Here is a 15,107-nt window from a genome sequence, read left to right on the forward strand (position 1 = left end):
TGTGACACTCCAAAGCTTGATCTCAAATAACTTGTCAAGTATACCATTTCAAGTATAAACCAGTTTTTTTCTGAATTCTACATTCCGTGAGTAAACACAACATAAAAATGTATTTTAACATTTAAACTAAGGATATATGCAATATCTCCAGAAGTTCTCAATATCAAATAACTTTTCAAGTATACATTTTTAAGATACATTTTCAAGTATAAGCCTGGTTTTCTTACATTAAGTGAGTATTGAAATGTAAGTCAGTATTTAAACTTAATGAAAACACAACATAAGTTGTATGTAAAGAGAATGTTCCTATTCTTTACCTTAAAATTGATACCTTCTTTTTTATGTTCAGAAATTCAATGGGTATAGAATTTTGAATCAATATGTAAACCTAAGATGTAAGCACAACACATAGAGTGTATTTCCAGTTATCATATGCAAAGCTTCAGTGTAATACATTCAACCTTATGTTTTCAAGTATGAACCTATTTATTCAGAATTCTGTATTTACAGGCATTGAAGGTGTGTGTGTGGGTGTGTGTATGTGTGTGATGTGTGTGTTTAGAAAATTATCCAGCTACACAATGTCCATGACCCAGATGTTACTTTCCAGAACACAGTTAAATTCAGCACGGAACTGTGGGAAATTATCATAGGAGTCAGAGAGTTCTAGGACCATTCCACAGGTATGTCCAATTGGCCTTCTAGTGAAATCTGTCTGGATGGTGAACTCTACCTGAATGGCCTCTGTAACCACCAAATCGGAACCGGTACAGAATCTCAAAAATCTGCAGAGTTTGTCTTCGTCAATTTCCCTGATGTACCTTTTCAAGTGATTGGCAACCTCTGTTTGATTTTCTGACATTTCTGATGGGAACTTCAACAGGCCAGTCACCTTTTTTGGTGTTGGTTTCAAGTCTTTGTATAGCTGTTGAATTTCTTCACAGCTTAAAGAGATCAGGTCTTTTGTGACCTCCCTCCAGCAGTCAATAACGAACATTGGTTTCTGAATGAGTTCCTTGTGAGCAATTTCGTCAATTATTCCTGGTAGAGAGGAAGCAGTGACCATCCTCCTGCACTCATAAGTGTTCATGATGTCCAAAAGCTCATCCATGTCGACAGAGGAAAAGTCGTTGAGTGCTTGATTGAGAACATCTCGCTCCTGGCAGCTGACAAACTTCAGGAATGTTGCCTTCAGGTCTGTATATACAACCCCAAACAGTATTTCCTCAAACAATGGTTGAGCAATCTTGATGGGGATGTATTTGCAGTCTTTAAACCCTTTAAGAAGGACTCGCCCCACAGCTTTCCACTTGTCACTGCTGAAGTCATGCCTGAGGAAAGGCACTTTTACAGATGTTCCGATGGTGCAGTGTTCATAGAAATCAGACCAGAAGTTACTGTACACATCACGAAGGACGCCTGGCCCACTACCTGCTTCCTCTGAGTTGTTGGGAAGTATACGTTTTACTGTCAAGGACTGGGTGACAATCTCATGGTCAGAAAATGCCTCAATCATGTCGTTGAAGCTATGTGAGTAGTGTATGGTCAAATTCCTGTTCTGTAAATCATTAGGAACATTTTGTGGTGAGTCACAAGGGTCATGGATCACTGTGTCACTGAGAAAATCTTCCTCAGTAGGCTGTTGTGGACCAAATGTGATCTCTGGGTCACTGCTGACATTGAATTGCATGCCTGCATGATGGTCTTCTGAGGAATGTAGGCTAACGTCTTCATCAGAAATGAAAAAAACATCAGGAACAGTCTCCTCAAGCTCACTCAAGTTTTCACTCTGAGAACAGTCATCAACTTTTGTTGAATCTGAATCCGATATGTCACCAGCCTGGTCAGGTTCATCACTAGACTCCTCAGTCAAGCTCAGTATTGGACGAGTTGCTATATAGAAACGTAAAATGGGGAGTTTGACAGTGTTATAAATCATTCCAACCGAGACATCAATGGGGAGTGGATTTTGCTTGAAATCCCAAACTTCGAATTCAAAATCAGACTCTTGGCCTTTGGTGGAGTTTCCATTCTGAAAGAATAATGCCTTTCCTTCTTTTAGTATATCATCATGTCTTGCCTCAGTGTTTATCTGCAGTTTTCTGGTCCCCCCACCTTGCCTTGCTCGAACCTGTTTTATTACACCATTTTCATTGTGAATCCACCCAATTTCAATGTTTCTTTTGCATGATTTTGCTTTGCAGCTTGCTTTTTTGTTTGATGTTTGTGGCTCCTGTTCATCCCCATTTGCCTCCTTCCTAAGCTTCATTTTCTCTTTCAGTTTCTCGAAAAGACCCAGCTTTCGCTTTGCAGATGGGGTCTGACGCCTGCAAAAATGTATCAGGGCAATCCTGTCTCCATATGAGGGAAGGTACTTTGCCAGGTCTGCATCGTCCATAAGTAGGATGACTTCTCTGTCAATCTGTGAAAGGAGAGGGACTCGCATGTTAACTTCTGGAACAAGAATATCAATCATACCATTTCATAACAGCTAAAAGACCATGTTTCTAAAAAGGAGAACCAAATGTAGAATCTGGTCACTCAGATTTAATATGTCAGGACAAATCCGGTTCTGGAGGGCCACTGTCATACAGTGTTAGCTCCATCCCTAATCAAACACATCTAAAATTTTAAGTGTGCTGGCAAAATGTATATATACTAAAAAATAGCATTCAAAATTTCTTGTTACGCTGGTTGTGATATGACAGTTGTGAAATGACATCATGCTTTGCAGTGTCTTTTTAAAAACTGAAATCCAAAATGTAAAAACAATCTACACCACTTTCCTGCAGTGGTACAGTTTAGATTTAAACTTTAAATTTGACTATGAGGTCATGTCATGATGTATCTTCTGCTGGTCACATGTTTTTATACAGTTTTTGTGAACTATGTTTTTCACTCTCTCAGATTTGCATATTTAATGTAAGGTATTGAAATCAAACGTGTAGTGTGACTGCCCCTTAATTAGAGATGATGGAGGTAAACTCTGCAAGTTCCCTCCAAGACTGATGCTGCCCGTCCCTGCAGTAGGTGCGTGTTTAAAGAGATATTAGGTTGTGAAAGGGCAGAGAAGTTTAGTTAAAAGTTTAGAAGTACTGTTATTGTTCCACATGACAAGGTCAGCCGCGTCTTTTAACAGAAGGTTAAGAAAATTTAATAAACACTGTATTCTAATTATTTTTGTTATGTGTAATTTTAATTTATTTGAACCACGTTTTATTAGTTAGACCATATTCAGCGTTCCTAATGACTTATCAATTTAACCAAAACATCATACCTTTTGCTGCTTCATTAATGTAATTTCTTCTTCAGGGATGCGTCGATTTCTCAGGAAATTGAAAATATTATCACTATTTTCCTCCATCATGGGGCTGCAAAGTAGTGCACAGAAGTGTTAATTTAAATTGGATAACTTTGCTTCCTAAACATGGAGCTCGTACCAAGGTTTACTAATTCAGCTCCGCGAACTTGACTATTAAATCTCACTGCCAGTTTTATCCCCTGATTAATGATATTTATGATCAGTTATCCTCAAAGATAGTTTAAAAAACGCGATTGCTAGCATTAAAAATGCAATACGCTTTTAACTGCAACGCCGCCGTACCATCGTATACCCTATCTATCAAATTATATCAAACTACATTTACAAATGTGTATGCATACTAAAGAGATTTTAATAAACCTTACCTTTGACGATTGATGTTTGCAAGGTCTTCCGTAGAGCTAACTCACTGGCGCAGACGACACGTGCTTGTACAGAACATATCTTAAACATTCACGACTTTATTTTCGTAATTTTGACTTTATTTCTCAAAATACTACGATTTTAATCTCGAAATATTTCGACTTTTTTCTCGTAGCATTTCGACTTTATTCTCATAAGATTTCGACTTTTTTCTCGTAGCATTTCGACTTTATTCTCATAAGATTTCGACTTTATTCTCGTAACATTTCGACTTTATTCTCGTAACATTTCGACTTTATTTTCGTAAGCTTTCGACTTTATTCTCGTAGTTTCGAGTTTATTCTCGAAATATTACGAGTTTAATCTCGTAATCTTAGAATTTTTTTTTTTTTTTAAGGTGGCACTAAAACGCCGTCGTAACATTAAAATGCAAAAATGTATAAATTAATATTTGAATTAAAAAATGGTGTAATTCTGCGAATAAAAAAAATCTGAATGGCTATTGAAAACACATAATTACTGTTTGACTTCTTTCTCCTTGACAAGCAGGTGTCAGAAACACAAAGGCTGCATTTAAAAGCTTAGGCTGCTGACTTTTTGCCTCGCTGCCTTATCAGGAAATGACTTTGCAGGCAGCATTTGCACATGAAGGCACCTCACGAAACTGATTTCGGACAGGCTTCAGAGGCTGCGTAGTGGTTTAATGATCTACTTTAAATCTAATACTGATTTCCCACTAGGAATAATATCCAAAGTGCAAAAAGTTGATCAAAAACATACATTTACACACATCAAATTGATTACCAAATGCAACTTTCAGACACCATCTTTATTTTTTTAGCTCAACCATCACAAAATGGAATGCACAGGATTGTGGTATATCAAAGGCAATGAAGGATACATCTATGCCGCCTTCAAAAATAGATCAGATGAAGACATCTCAGGAGACAGAAGTGAAGCTGACAATGGATTCAGAAGTGTCTTGTTGCCTTCCTACCTTGAGATGCATCCTCCAAAGGCAGCATTTTTCAACTTTCGCATGCAGCCAAAGTTGTGCTTGCACAGTGCTGCTGTGTGTACAAGGGTAACCATGGAGTTCCATTTCTGCTGTTGCATAACTGCCAACTGTCAGAGAAAGAACTTTTTTTATTCAGCAGGTCTACTGCTTTTGTTCAGATAAAAAAAAAAAAAAGACTGAATTTTTTCACAGCAAACATGCAGTGTTGTAAAATATTTAACTGATCAATGAAAAATGAGCTAATGTTCTTTCTAAAAATGTAAACAATTTGGCTAGTAATTTTTTTCACAGCAAACATGCAGTGTTGTAAAATATTTAACTGATCGATGAAAAATGAGCTAATGTGCTTTCTAAAAATGTAAACAATTTGGCTAGTAATGTATCTAGAATTATTCACATATTTTGAAGTGTCCACAATAATGTCCAATACCATAATAAAGATGACACTGATGTTACATTGCCACAGCCTCTTGAAAGCACTCACAAAATGCTGAAATAAACTGATGGGACACCATGTGTAGCAACCGCCATTTCATGTCTTTTAAAAATTAATCACTCACCCTTTTCTTGCTTATTTTTTCCCCTGCTTTTTTATCTTCTTTGCACCGGATTAGTAGTGCCACCTCTTCATTTTCATTTTGATATTGTCTAATAAGCCAAATGTAGCTGTATATATTATTATACAAAGCTAAGGACATGCAATGATATTAGGGCTACAGATGAAATGTCAGAAATAATACTTGTGATGACATTGTCTCTTCTAAACAATGGGATTTTGTATGGGAATGCTTCAGTGTTCTTGATAAAATGGTTTGGCCAATTGAGTCAATGAATGAATTCATGTTTCGAACAAATCAGATGAGTGAATGATTCAATGATTCACTCACGGAGACTCATTTGTCACCACCTACCATCATGACTCCAGAATGAGTTGAAAAATCCCTACCACTATTGCACAGACTGATAGTATACAATGTGGACAAGCTGAGTGACACAAACAGGGAAAAGTCTCAGTGCTGCTGGACTGCTTGGAAAGGTTACCTGTAAAATCAAATTCAAAGACCAGAACTAACTATTTAATAATATTTCATAAGGCAGCTTTGACACATCAGACACCTACAAGACCAACTGTTTCAAGAGAATTACTGGACAGACCTAGCACCAGGAGCAATGGCAAGTTACCATAATAAGACTGCATCTGAAGCTTGTTAACATTCCTCTGACCCGGGTTTTTGTTCTAGGTACTAATAAGGACTGACAATGTGTGCGTTTGTGTGGCAGCACTACGGTCATAAAGGCCACCAGAACTCAACTAATAAGCCATGGAGAAACACAGTGGCCAAAATGTAAATGAGTCTTTATGTTTTTACTAAAGGTACATGTGTATACAAACTGTATTTACTGTAAACACACTCCTCCTACTGTAAACACAGGTGTACCGCTAAAAATATTTGTCTGAGCTATACAAAAACACATCATACCAACCGTTATAGCCTAAGGTATTCGTTTGCCCAGCTTCAGAATACAACCATTATCTTTGTATCATATCACCATTGAAAGCCACTGCATCAGATGGAGGATTGTTGAGTCTGGGAATCATCCATTAGAATACAGCTCCACTCAATCTTCACATAAATCAACTAGACCAACTGTTTTTCAGTGCACTCTTTTTCTCTTTTTCTTTTTAAGGCCATCAGCTGACTCATAGTTCCTTGGAAAAAAATATTTGTTTATATGCAATTTACAGTATATATGTGCTGGAACATGAGTGTATAGTGAATAACTGCTGTTTGAGAGTGCGTGAGAGACGAACTGCTTATTTAATTAGAGTTTGGCACCTCCATATGGTCACCACCTTTAATCGGTCCTCACAACTCACATGAAAGGACCTCTCCTGCCAAGTGCAGTAAACCATGCCAATCAGAGTAGACCCCATGATGCTATAGAAGAAGACAGTACAAGTACTGTACATTAAACCCAGATTTCTGAAATAAAAAGTGAACTTCATGAGTTTATTAAATTGAACACAATAAATTATCACAGCAGTAATGAAATCTTTCATAAATCTGTCATAAACATGACATAGCAGATTCATTATCAAACTTAATATACTACTTAGCTTTATGGGTTAACATTACATTAAACTGTCATTTGGTTGGTTTTGACAGTCATGGGGCCATTATAATTGTGTCATGAATATTTTTCTTACCACTTTTTTTCAGTGGTACAAATTGAATTTATCCTTAAAATGTCATTAAGTGCTAATACTCTGTCGAATAATTATAACCGAGTCATTAATACTTTTCTTGACCTGAACTACAGTGGTACAAGTTGAATTTGTCATTAAAATGTCATTAAGTGCTAATACTCTGTCAAATTATTTTATAGCAGCATCATGAATATTTTTCATTTCATTTTTTATTTTATTTCAAGTTTCCTCCAACAGAAGGTCAGATAATAGACAATTTCAAATGTCTATTATTACAAAAGATTAACTGGTGTTACAGAAATACATTCAATCATCCAATAGTAATAATAATAATAATAATAATAATAATAATAATAATAATAATAATAATAATAAATAAATAAAATTGTATTTTATTGCATTTGGAGAGCGATTCACCCAAACATTAAAATGAAAATAGTACAATGGTGGGTTAAGTCATGCAGAGTTTGGTCCATATCACTGCAAAAAGAGTTAAGTACAGCATCCCACACATTTATATTTTCTTGACATGCTTTTTTACATCATGGAAAAGTCTACCCAAGACGCCACCATAATGGCGTACACCTAACCAGTAGTGCTATCACTGTGAGAAAAATGATTTCCTCTATGACGCCATATGTGACCTTGGATATGTGAATAAATAAGCTTTCCATTGATATATGGTTTGTTAGATACAACTATTTTAAAATCTGGAATCTGAGTGTGCAAAAAAATCTAAATATTGAGAAAATCGCCTTTAAATTTGTCCAAATTTGTAAAATTGTTCTTAGCAATGCATATCACTAATCAAAAATAAGTTTTTGATATATATTTATGGTAGGAAATTTACAAAATATCTTTATGGAACATGATCTTTACTTAATATCCTAATGATTTTTGGCATAAAAGAAAAAATCGATAATTTTGACCCATACAATGTATTGTTGGCTATTGTTAAAAATATACCCGTGCCACTTAAGACTAGTTTTGTGGTCCAGGGTCACTTATTTCCAACTTATAATTCTGCCATGCATGCTTAATATGCTGAGTATGAGCACCAGTCCCTGGATCAACAAAGTGTCTTTTATGGCAGACAGAATACTGTACTATATCTGTATTGGGTAAGCTGTCTCTTGTAGGCACGCCATTCATCCATTCACTGACAGGTTATGATGTATTGGTTTACGTCAAGTTGTCATAACAAAGGCATCTCGAACAATGTCATCTTTGCATTAAAAATGACATAACTGAGTGAAAGACACTTAATAACAGTTGTTATAAACATGCATAAAACCTCCTTCATATTCATGACATGTGTCATGTCACGATTATGAAGGTGTTATGTCAGTCTTATGCACACCCCTTCAAGTAAAGTGTTACCAACAAATGTTGTTTTACTGTGGTTGAGTCTGAATGTATTAGGCAGGACAGACATATGAGAGAAACATGTTGATTTCATTAGCAATGACAACAGGTGCTGGGTGAACATTTTCAATTGAATAGTGACAGGAAGTCATCTGCCAGACATCGAAGTAGATTACTCCATTAATATTGCTGAACATCTCCTGCATCACTGTGTTCAGCTGCAGCGCATACCAGTCACTTTGAAAAACGTCCTGTAACAACAAAATATACTGTCAGATCGTCCAGCACTTATTACTTTTTTGTAACTTTATTTGTCTGTCACATTATACCTCTCTTACCATGTAGAAAGGAAAGGACAATAAATCTATTCCTTCTACTTAAAAGAAATAGTTTGCTTAAAAGTAGTTCATCCTTTGTACCTTCAGTCCTGCAGTGTTTCCAGACTTGATGACGACGGTGGTCTGTGGTGCACGGCTCAGCAGCGCAACAACAGACTGACGGATTTTGTCCACTTTGTGGACAAAAAATGTTACTGGGTGAAACACCAGGTGGGCAACGATAGTGAAGACAACGACCACATGAGGACCACCAGCTATTTTATCAATTTCATTGGCGATATAATGCAGGTCAGTCATAGGCATTATAGTAAACCGCAAAGGAACACCATGCGGCCTCCAGTGAATAATGATGTTATTCCTTAACTCCACAGCCATCAGGGGTCCAGCCAAACGAGGAGTGTGAAGGTTCATTCTCTTTAAGCCTAATAAAGATAAGTAAAATCTATATTAGACTCATCACTTTATTAATTTCTTAAACAGCTTTGAAAAGTTGTTTTTGCTTATTGTATACAGCAGCCCCAAGAAGTGTATGAGCACTTAAGCGAGTCCATCACATCACTTACTCTCACACAAACCCGTATGAACTTATTTCTTTTGTGAAACACAGAAGATGATATTTTGAGGAATGTCTCAGTTTCAACTAGCTAATACCAAGAAATTCATACATCTTTAGATTAAGTGTCCAAATACTTTGCAGGGCATCTCTATGTTAATTTCTTATTAATTTATGTTATACATTCATGCTGTTAAGTCTTACATAACATGTTTTATAAGACAGAAAAAAACTCCCCCACCCCAAAATCAAAGCCATTTATATCACTGAATAACTTGCCTGGCACGTTTTTTTCAAAAAACTCAAACCATTGCCTTGTGGTGGAGTCTCCCATCATGTAGACAATCTTTTTTTTTTAAGACAGTTTCCCATTTTGGCAGCACTGAATTGCTGAGTGTTGCATACAAAAGACTTCCAAACATCTTTGAAATAGAACCCAGCAGGAACTGGTGTCTTCAAGTTAGATCTGCATCTCACCGTTGTGCCTAAAGCAAAGAAACAATTACCTGAAAAGACTGTGCAGCAATTATGTGAATTCTGTTCATTCTCTTTTGACTAAATTTGATTTTAGATGATCTCTGTCTGTGTATGTTTTGACCATTTCCTATTTGGAAAGAATTACCAACAGAATCAACGCGAATATAAGAGAAATCAAGACATTCTGTTCCTAAAAAAATATCCACTATTTCCTTTCTACTTATATTTATTCCTTTCTAAATAGTAAATTAAATTGTAAAAATGTACATAGATCATATGTGAACATACCAATGCCTGCAGTGTTGGGAAGGACATTGATGATTTGTTTATCTCCAGTAATAGGAACATTTGTTAACGCCCTGTGGAGAGAGAAAAAATGCCTTTTTATACTTTTTCTACAGTTCTGCAATTCTTCTGTAATTTGTTTTGACACATTTCCTATACTTACTTTGCAAAAAACTGCTTCTCAAAAGCATTTAATGGGTTCTCCAAACTTCCTTTTGAGTGATAAACTAGATTGTCACAGGAAAGTTTCTTCGGTGTCTCACACTGCCACACCATTCCTGTTTTTTTATCCTTATATTCACAGCAGCAGTTGCCTCTCCTCCAGCTTCCTTCTGCACCCCACTTAAGATTACATTGTACTGCTTCCCTGATTCTGTTTTTATGTGGACCTAGCCCTTCGAAGTGGCCAATATAGTGGCTGCGTGGGAATGAGGAATCCCTGTATTTTTTAAGAATCTGCACAACCTCACTGGAGTGCTCAAGACGTACAAAAACTTGTGCCTGACCTTCCCAGGGCAGAAGAAGAGTAACCGAGTAAGTCCCATTACGATGATCCACAACCTCCCCGTACACATTCGCCTTCAAAAATAATGAAAATGTTTAAGTGTAATGCAGAAAAAAAATGCAAAAATTACTATAAATTACCCAAATGCAGTCATACCTTTAGCTCTGAATTGAAAAGCTTTGCTTTAAAAAAATCTCCTCCATATGTCTTCAGGTTGTTGTTGTGGTCTCTGGCTGTGATAATAACAGAAATATTTTCTCCCACTTCGTAACTCTTTTTCAGTCCCACAATGGAGAATGTTGAGTGAACTGGACTTGTGCTTAGATTCAGGTGAGGGATTTCTTGATCTGGTTTAGGCCATTCGAGAGCCTTCTGTAGTCTTTCCCACTCCTCATCACTGATTCCCATGTCAAACACTGATATTGTTGATGAGGTATTATTATTTCGAAGAACTGGAATAGAGTCGGGGAGTGGACGAATTCTTATTTGTAAACAATTCAGTCGCCATACAATCTGAAAGAGGATCATGATGTAAATCATACCATATATATAGTATCTTAGGTTATTTCACCCTTATTAATCTTTAAAAAGGGTGTCAGTTATTATCCATCGCTCTTGTTCAGGGGTGTCTGGTTCTGATCCTAAAGGGCTGTCATCTTATGTTTAGTTCCTACCAGCTACAACACACTTGCCATTGACCTTAAGCTGGTTCAGGTGTATTTATTTAAGGTTGGAGCTAAACAGGATAGGGACCCCCAGGGACAGGTTTGGACACCCCCTTCTGAACCTAATCACCTAGAGGATACTGGGGCAGTAATTCTGTAAAGAAGTTATTAAATATGTTGTGAATGTTGACTAACTGAGACAAAATCCTAAAGCTCATTTCACAAAATCAGTGCCTTTTGCGTTCCTAAGAAATAGTCAAACAGATTTAATATAACAGCAAATAAATGTGCAGTTTAAAAACATAATACCATTTATGCTTTCATAAATTTTACATAAAAAGTCAGTTAAATATTATTTTAAATAATGTAAACAGCATTTATGCTGGTAAGGGTAAGTTGGGTATTTGGCCTGTCCCTCACTATCATTTTCTTTTTCAGCAAGACTTTTAATTTGCAAAATGAAGGCAAAATGATGAAGGCAAAATGCAAAATGATGTTAAAGGGGTCATCGGATGCCCATTTTCCACAAGTTGATATGATTCTTTAGGGTCTTAATGAAAAGTCTATAACATGCTTTGCTTAAAATTTCTCAACGGTAGTGTAAAAAACAGCCTTTTTACCTTGCCAAAATCAGCTCTGAAAAAATCAACCTATTCTTGTGGATGTTGCTTTAAATGCTAATGAGCTCTGCTCGCCCCGCTCCTCTCTTCTCTCTGTGGAGTGCCGAGCCTGCTTACTCTAGCCGTATTTAGCTGCGTTTAGCCACAAAACTTGCTAACTAGTGCGTTATTAGGAAAGGGGGGTTGCAAAAATTTATTAAAAAACCCTTATACTCATTTCTGCTGTAAGTGAAGCTGGATCACGAACGATTTGTGCGAACATCGATGCATTTATGTAGATTGGGAGGTGCATTGCCTTCACAAACAAAAGTCATTCACTGCGTCTTCAGTGGCTCAGATGTCAGGAGTAAATGACGACTACTATGTCCATTATTACATAAATTGCTTAGGAGCCATTCTTGTCTATGTCCCATTTCCGGCATCGAAACAATGGCGATCGGACTGTTACTGCTCATTCAAGGTGGGCCTAAGGTAAGACGGCCGTGTCAATCAATTTATCGTGGGAGCGGCCTCTGTCAGTGTGACGTCACACAGACAAGATGCTGAGAATGGCTTGAGTTGGAAAAGGGGAAATTATTTTTAACAGATTTAAAAAAAAAAAAAAAAAAAACACTGGGTGGGTTTTTTATTATTTTAGGCTGTTTGTGTACACACACTGCCAACACAGATTTATGTTCAAACAACATGTAAAAAGTGAACTTTGCATCCGATGAAGGGGTCATCGGATGCTAAGTTCACTTTTACATGTTGTTTGAACATTAATGTGTGTTGGCAGTGTATGTACAAATCTACCCTATAATGATAAAAATTCATGCAGTGGTTTTTAATTAATCTGTAAAAATAATATTCCCTTTTTCAAATCGAGCCATTCTCAGATGCCTATTGTTGTAGTGTCACACCCACAGAGTCCGCTCCCATGACAGTTGTTTGACATCAGCATCTTACCTCAGATCAGCTGTAACAGTCCGACCTCCACTGTTTCGATGCCGGAGCAGTGATATAAGTTAGACAAGAATATCTCAGATTGAGCGATTGAGGTGTTGTGTTGCTGGATGTAATAATGAACATAGTGGTCGTCATTTACCTTCCGACATCTGAGCCGCTGAAGATGCAGTGAATTACGTTTGTTTGTGGGAATGCGCCTCCTGATCTATATATATATCCATCTATGTTCGCGCAAATCATTCGTGATCTAGCTTCACTTACAGCAGAAGTGAGTATAAGGGTTTTTTTTTATGAATCTTTGGGATCTTTCCTAACAATGTGCTAGTTTGCAAGTTTAGTGGCTAAACACGATTAAATGCGGCTAAAGTAAACATGCTCGTCACTCCACAGAGAGAAGAAAGGGGAGGGGCAAGCAGAGCTTCATTTGCATTTAAAGCAGTCTCGACCAGAATGGGATGATTTTTGCAGAGCTGATTTTGGTAAGGTAAAAAGGGTGTTGTTTTAAACTACCATTGAGAATTTTAAACCAAAGTATATTATAGACTTTTCATTAAGACTCTAAAGAATCAAATCAGCTTGTGGAAAATAGGCATCTGATGACCCCTTAATGTGATTTTTATATCATTTTGTCTTCATTTTGCAAATTAAAATTCTTGGTGAAAAAGAAAAATGATAGTGAGGGACAGGCCAAAAACCTTACCCTTAACAGCATAAATGCTGTTTAAATTATTATTCATTAAGACCCTAAAGAATCATATCAACTTGCAGAAAATGGGCATCCGATGAGCCCTTTAGGCAGCGTTTTTGGCATAAGTGTGCATTTTTCTGTAAAATACAAATAATTTCATTGGAGTCCCCTGATTTCATGTCAGCCCTGTTACCCTCATCAAAAAATGAGGGGGTAACAGAATGGATGAATGGTAACAGTCCTGTTACCATTTTTAAAATATAAATATAAATTGAAACAATTATTTCTTACATTTAATATAATCAATATCTACAAGTAAAAATCCTTTCAAGGTATACAATATGTGCTTTTGTGAACTTGACTATTAGCTAGCACTATTTTGTTTGAAATCGTCAAACGTGTTACTGTCCACCTGTTCTTTGACGTGGGTAACAGGGATAACACTGATTAGGTTTGAGCCTGTTTTTAAAGATTGTCTGTGTAAAATTCAAACCTTTTAAAGGTTACCCTCTGTAGATTTTTTAACAAATGCCTATATAATTCAGTGGTATGTGAGTTCTAATTAAACTATAGTATCTAGTAACACTTGTGTCAGAAACAAAACTGAAAAAATGCCCAAAAAAATGAGGTAGAAAAATAGTCATAAAATAATAATTAGCACAGACTGAGATGGCAACACACACACACCCACACACCCACACAAACACACAAACACACATAGTCACACATTCAGATAATAACGTCATTATTCTTGATAAAATCTAATGACTGCATTACTATAAAACTACACTTAGAGCAGTTCTAAATTTTTGACTTAGATTCAAATGATGCATGTTGTTTGATTAGACATGATTCAATGTCTTTGAATTTGATGAATTTGAATAAAAATGTCAATTCTAAAGCAACCCTGTTTTGTCAGGTACAAATTAAATGTTTATTTAAAAAAGTTAGCTTTTAAGTGTATATAAATTTTATGAACTTACCAAACAGAATGTAATCCAAACAAAACATTCAAGTAGCAGTACATATTTTCTTAACCTGTGAACTGAAACACAGAAACAAATCAATTGCCAAATCCCTAAATCTTTAAATCATAATATGTTTTTATAATAATGTCTAAAAAACTACTGATTACCTGGTGGATTTGAATCCATCATGGATGGTATGACCACGACTATGTCTGTTTCATGTTAGTTTGTATTTAAAGAATAGTACCCTGCCACCAAACATCCTGTAAAACCGGTTACACTGCTTTAACAATAAGAATATGGTAGCCCATCCCCAGTTGCTGACTACACTGGCTAAAGGTACAAAGAAATGACTGGCTGACGACACAGGTTAATGCTCATTGGTTTAAACAACTCTGTACTTCAGGAAGTGAGAACTGTTTGTCTTCACCACAATTATTTTACTCCTCCCTTACCTAAGCCACGCACTTCTGTCTACTTCAAGGTGAGGCATTTTAACAAATAAACAAAAGAACTAGCCACTGTATTTTTGACGTTATTTACAGGGGCTAATACATTTGAAGTCTAGCAAATTCACACGCACACACAAAAAAGCTTTCTCTTTTCTTTTCAAGACAAGTTTTTTTTTTTTTTTTTTTTTTCTTTATTAATAAATGTCAATGTAGGAAAAGCTTTACTAGACTGAATAAACTGTTTATGTGAAAATATATATATATATTGTGACGAGTCGACTGCCTCCCCCCTAATTGTCAGCTGCACCCCGTCGGTAATCGCCGCCCTTCACCA

The 15,107-nt window shown here is 36.4% G+C and overlaps 2 protein-coding genes across 2 annotated transcripts; both read right to left on the bottom strand.

The window, feature by feature from the left end:
- Nucleotides 1–541: 541 nt before the first annotated feature.
- Nucleotides 542–4,101, bottom strand: LOC127155893 (uncharacterized). The gene is made up of 2 exons (XM_051098472.1): nucleotides 3,278–4,101; nucleotides 542–2,422 (listed from the first exon to the last, which is right to left on the bottom strand). Exons 1-2 carry the CDS (start codon nucleotides 3,365–3,367, stop codon nucleotides 575–577), a joined length of 1,938 nt encoding a protein of 645 aa, XP_050954429.1. The 5' UTR covers nucleotides 3,368–4,101; the 3' UTR covers nucleotides 542–574.
- A 3,059-nt stretch (nucleotides 4,102–7,160) lies between these two features.
- On the bottom strand, nucleotides 7,161–14,661 carry si:dkey-105h11.2 (NXPE family member 3). The gene is given in 9 exon segments (XM_051098480.1): nucleotides 7,161–8,528; nucleotides 8,697–9,037; nucleotides 9,448–9,523; nucleotides 9,526–9,653; nucleotides 9,934–10,004; nucleotides 10,094–10,509; nucleotides 10,592–10,948; nucleotides 14,337–14,398; nucleotides 14,489–14,661. Coding segments are annotated over 9 exon segments (1,671 nt in total). The 5' UTR covers nucleotides 14,511–14,661; the 3' UTR covers nucleotides 7,161–8,330.
- Nucleotides 14,662–15,107: the final 446 nt, after the last annotated feature.

Source organism: Labeo rohita, chromosome 24 (genome assembly GCF_022985175.1).
Source record: "Labeo rohita strain BAU-BD-2019 chromosome 24, IGBB_LRoh.1.0, whole genome shotgun sequence".
NCBI classification, from domain to species: Eukaryota; Metazoa; Chordata; class Actinopteri; order Cypriniformes; family Cyprinidae; genus Labeo; species Labeo rohita.

Excerpts from the sequence above, each read along its gene's own strand:
- LOC127155893 (XM_051098472.1), bottom strand. The coding sequence starts at position 3,367 with ATGATGGAGGAAAATAGTGATAATATTTTCAATTTCCTGAGAAATCGA. Across the intron at positions 2,423-3,277 it reads CATTAATGAAGCAGCAAAAG|ATTGACAGAGAAGTCATCCT; the intron begins GTATGATGTTTT and ends CTCCTTTCACAG.